Genomic DNA, 4,467 nt, shown 5'->3' with positions numbered 1-4,467 from the left:
AAATGGTTAATGTTTATTAGTATACATTAAAATAGTTTCTTTAGTGAGCTGGCATACACAGTCAAAGACATTGGCCGTGGCCTGGATGTATTATTCACCTGATAAGCTCCATAACAAGCCGCATGACACACCAATGCTGTTATCGCTGGATTTTGTTATCCTGTTATCTGGCCTCATATCACCGCTGCCTTCTCCTCCTTATCTCTCAAACACACTCACCATCGCTCTCGCTCCGTCTCTCTCGCTCCATCTCTCTCTCTCTCTCTCTGTCTGTCTGTCTGTCTGTCTGTCTGTCTGTCTGTCTGTCTGTCTGTCTGTCTGTCTGTCTGTCTGTCTGTCTGTCTGTCTGTCTGTCTGTCTGTCTGTCTCCCCTCTCTCTCTCTCTCTCTCTCTCTCTCTCTCTCTCTCTCTCTCTCTCTCTCTCTCTCTCTCTCTCTCTCTCTCAATGGTACAGTGGAGGAACATATATTGATCTATTCTATTCTATTCCCTTTGTTACCCCCCCTCCCCACCACATCCCCAGCATCTTCATCTTCCTAGACAGGGGTCTGGCTCAAAGTCCTTCCATGTATTAAAATCCTTATTTTTCTCCTCTTAGTACTGTTATCTCTCCTCTCCTCTTTCCCCTCTTATCTCTCACCTCCTCTCACCTCATCTCTCCTGCTCTTCTCCTCTTATCTCTCTTCTCCTCTTTCTCCTCTTCTCTCCTCTTACCTCTCCTCTCCTCTCTCCTCTCACCTCCTCTCACCTCCTCTCACCTCATCTCTTCTGCTCTTCTCCTCTTATCTCTCTTCTCCTCTTATCTCTCTTCTCCTCTCCTCTTTCTCCTCTTCTCTCCTCTCCTCTCTCCTCTCATCTCTCCTCTCCTCTCACCTCCTCTCACCTCCTCTCTCCTGCTCTTCTCCTCTTATCTCTCTTCTCCTCTTTCTCCTCTCCTCTTTCTCCTCTTCTCTCCTCACTCTCCTCTCCTCTTATCTCTCCTCTCACCTCCTCTCACCTCCTCTCACCTCCTCTCTCCTGCTCTTCTCCTCTTATCTCTCTTCTCCTCTTTCTCCTCTCCTCTTTCTCCTCTTCTCTCCTCACTCTCCTCTCCTCTTATCTGTCCTCTCACCTCCTCTCACCTCCTCTCACCTCCTCTCTCCTGCCCAGATCCCCGTCATGACAGGGGCCTTCATGGACTCCTCGCCCAACGACGATTACAGCGGCGAGCACTCGCTCTTCAACTCCTCGGCCAGCGTGCACGCCGCCGCCTCGGCCGCCGCCTCCGTGCACGGCCACCCGGACGAGAACCAGTCCATGTCGAGCGACGCCATCTGGCTCTGGATCGCCATCATCGCCACCATCGGCAACATCGTGGTGGTCGGGGTCGTCTACGCCTTCACCTTTTAGCGTTGGGTGGGGGGCACCGATGGGCGGGGCCACCGATGGGCGGGGCCACCGATGGGCGGGGCCACAGATGGGCGGGGCCACAGATGGGCTTGGTTGGTGGACGTGGCCGATGAGCGGAGCTGATGAGCGGAGCTGATGGGCGGGGCTGATTGGTGAGGCTGATGGGCGGGGCTGACAAGGGGGCGGGATTTGATGGATTATTTTCGGGCTCTGTCCCTAAGACTTTTGACCATTTCAGCGACACTATCTTCTAGAGGAATGCACATGCACTTTCTCTCACTCTTTCTTTTCCCTGTCCGTCTCTTGCTCTCTTGCCCCCTCACACGACAACGACAGTCACACGAGTGTGGGTTCAGCACCGAGCCCCAACGGTGTAAGATGTGCGGTGGTAGTTTCGACAGTGACACAGTTGATGCAGAGCACCCCATGTGACTGCCGTGCCACGGGGGAGGATTGGGGATTTGGAGGTGCTGTTAGAACGTTTGGCGTTTATTCTATTTTTTCAGTTTTTGGATCCTCCTGGAATGGAAGTGTTGGAAGATTTGTGTACATTCAGTTGTTCAGACACACCAAATCCTTTTCCCACCTCCGAAAGTTTTGACTATTCTTTTCCTCTTTAAACTACGATATTTTTTGCCAGACAACACGATCCACGATTCTGCCAAGTTGAGAAGGAGGAGGAAAAGAGTGGGTGGGAGGATTGGGAAGAACTGGACCATTTTCAACCCCCTTCCCCCCCAGAGACTGTTGCTAGGCAATTTAGGGTAGTGGTACTTAATTATGTGGCTGAACGGAGAAGGTGAATGTTGAACACGTTCAAGGGGAACTTGAATTACCTCATCAGACAATGTGAGAGCTCAAGAAGTGAGGCTGCAACCTCTTCTAGGGTTTTGTTTTGTTTTCATAATTTACTGTATTTCATGTGTTTATGATATTTCTAGACAAAATGTTAGTCGAAGTCACAACATTGAAGGGATCTTCTTAAAATGCATTCTAGGTTTCACAAAGAAAAATGTATTTTGCTTCTGACTTAGTCGAATTTAATCTAGTTAATTCAGTCAAATATCTTAGCAAAGATCTTGAGACCCTTTCCTATCTAAAGAGCGTGTTGTCTTGAGTAAGAACACTCAATATATTTATATCGGACGGGTTTTGATTATGTAAAGTCGTACTCTAAATCTTGTTTTACATTACATTTACTGCAGTATATCCAGTGTATAAACAACATATGATAAGATAATATATAGGGTTAGCTAAATTGACAACTATTGATTGGGTTGTTCGTTCTGTTTGCACAGATTCAAAAAGGATGCATATGTATAAATGTGTAATACAGGCGTAAGAATGGGTATCAAGATGTCCCTTTAAATGTGCCCATGTTATATTTGCTTTGTGTATTTGTATTCCATCGTTCCCATGAATATTAATCTTACTCCACTTAATGAGCATTAACCCACAGCACAGTTAGAAAGCATGCAGGGATCTGACCTTGTGTGTGTTAATGACTTTGAGGACACACTGGCTGTGGCACACTCTCTAGTCTGTCATGGCAGGACTTGCATACAAATTAATGAATTGTCTACTGCCACAAAGTGGCTGGTCTGGCTCAACCACAGCAATACACACAAGCCCTCACCAGACTGACTTCCACGAATGTTACAGCAGGCAAACTTTATATTTTCTATGCCACTTTGCATCAATAACTCTTGAAAACCTATTTCAGTTAACCTTCAGTGGAGAGGGCGCACGTTTAGGAAAAACCCAAATAAGGACGTTCGGGTAAATAAACAGAATACAAAACTTCTATAACTTCATGCCATCATGTATAATTACTCAGTTAATCAGTACTTTCTTGCAAAATCTGATCTTATCAGATTTCATCATCTCACCTGGCTTTATGTATTACCTTAGCTATTGGGATAAAGCGGTTGACTGGCCATCCACGCTAACCCTAACCCTAACCTTATCCCTAGTATTAACTAGTAACAGGTGTTTGTTGACTGGCCGGTCAACTGAAAAATGTGCAGATTACGGGAGAAGCTCACATGACTCAGAGACGAATTTTGGACAAGATGCCGTGATTATATGCATTCACTGAGACGGTTAATTATTGTCCTGCATTCAACATAAATCCACTTTAAATTGACCTGACTCTGTAGGTTCTTGCAAAAGAGAATGGAGGGGAACCGAAAGATGTGAAGTTGAATTCATAAGGACTTAAGACAAGATGCTAAGATGTCACGTACACTAGGCTAGGTATGCAAGGTTCTACAAGGTTCCGAAGATGGAAAAATATATGTATAAAGGCTCCCCAGTCACAAAAGTGAAACAAAATGCTTGTGACACTGGGAGTGTTTGCTGGAGCTCACCCACCTGTCCACTAAGATTTATCTCCATTAATCCCAATAAGTGTGATTGAATGAAAATAACTGTCGGTCATGTTGATCGTTTGTTTTCGTGAATGACTAAGGTGAGTGACCGGTGCGTCACTTTAAATGTTCCAGTCAGAAGGACTTGAGGGACTCCATTATCTCTTTCCCTTTCGTAAAGGATGGCGCAGTGTACCCTATTCTGAAGGAGATAAGAAAGGAAGCATTAAAGCACCTTTCCTTTGCAATTTGAGAGTTGAACAGCTCTTATCATGGATGCCTCTTAGATACATCCAGGTCACTCAGTTAGGAACCCTGAAGCAAAAGCAAGGTTCCCTTAGTCTCAGACTCGGACCGATGAGTGGATCCGAAAGCCAAAGTCATCAACGCAGCATTCCTACGATAAATTGTAGTTCTGCTTTTTTCTTTTATGAACACATTTGTCTTAACGAATTGAACCACTTTCGAACTGAAAGGAGAAGAAGATCAGTTAAAAGAAAAACAAGCACCTGTGTGAAAATGCCCACAGCGTGTCAACACTATACTGCACATCAACTTATAAATAAAACCATAAATGCTGACTTCAGTGGCCTCACTTTGGACTGTGAACAGTTAGAAATGGAATCTGTTATTCGCCACATTCAAACAATAATATGAGCAGCCAAACAAAAAATGGGATCCGAGCAATAAATCCTAATTGAGCATAAGG

At 45.2% G+C, this 4,467-nt stretch overlaps 1 protein-coding gene across 1 annotated transcript in view; it reads left to right on the top strand.

The window, feature by feature from the left end:
- Window positions 1–1,440, top strand: part of LOC132458184 (uncharacterized protein C14orf132) — a 15,704-nt gene extending 14,264 nt beyond the window's left edge. The window contains exon 2 of the mRNA XM_060052731.1: window positions 1,150–1,440. Within this exon, the coding sequence (XP_059908714.1) occupies window positions 1,150–1,389 (240 nt within the window). The 3' untranslated portion in view covers window positions 1,390–1,440. The remainder of the gene's footprint in view (window positions 1–1,149) is intronic.
- The last annotated feature ends 3,027 nt before the right edge of the window (window positions 1,441–4,467 follow it).

This window comes from Gadus macrocephalus, chromosome 5 (genome assembly GCF_031168955.1).
Source record: "Gadus macrocephalus chromosome 5, ASM3116895v1".
Taxonomy (NCBI): domain Eukaryota; kingdom Metazoa; phylum Chordata; class Actinopteri; order Gadiformes; family Gadidae; genus Gadus; species Gadus macrocephalus.
This window is presented reverse-complemented; position numbering and strand designations above follow the sequence as displayed.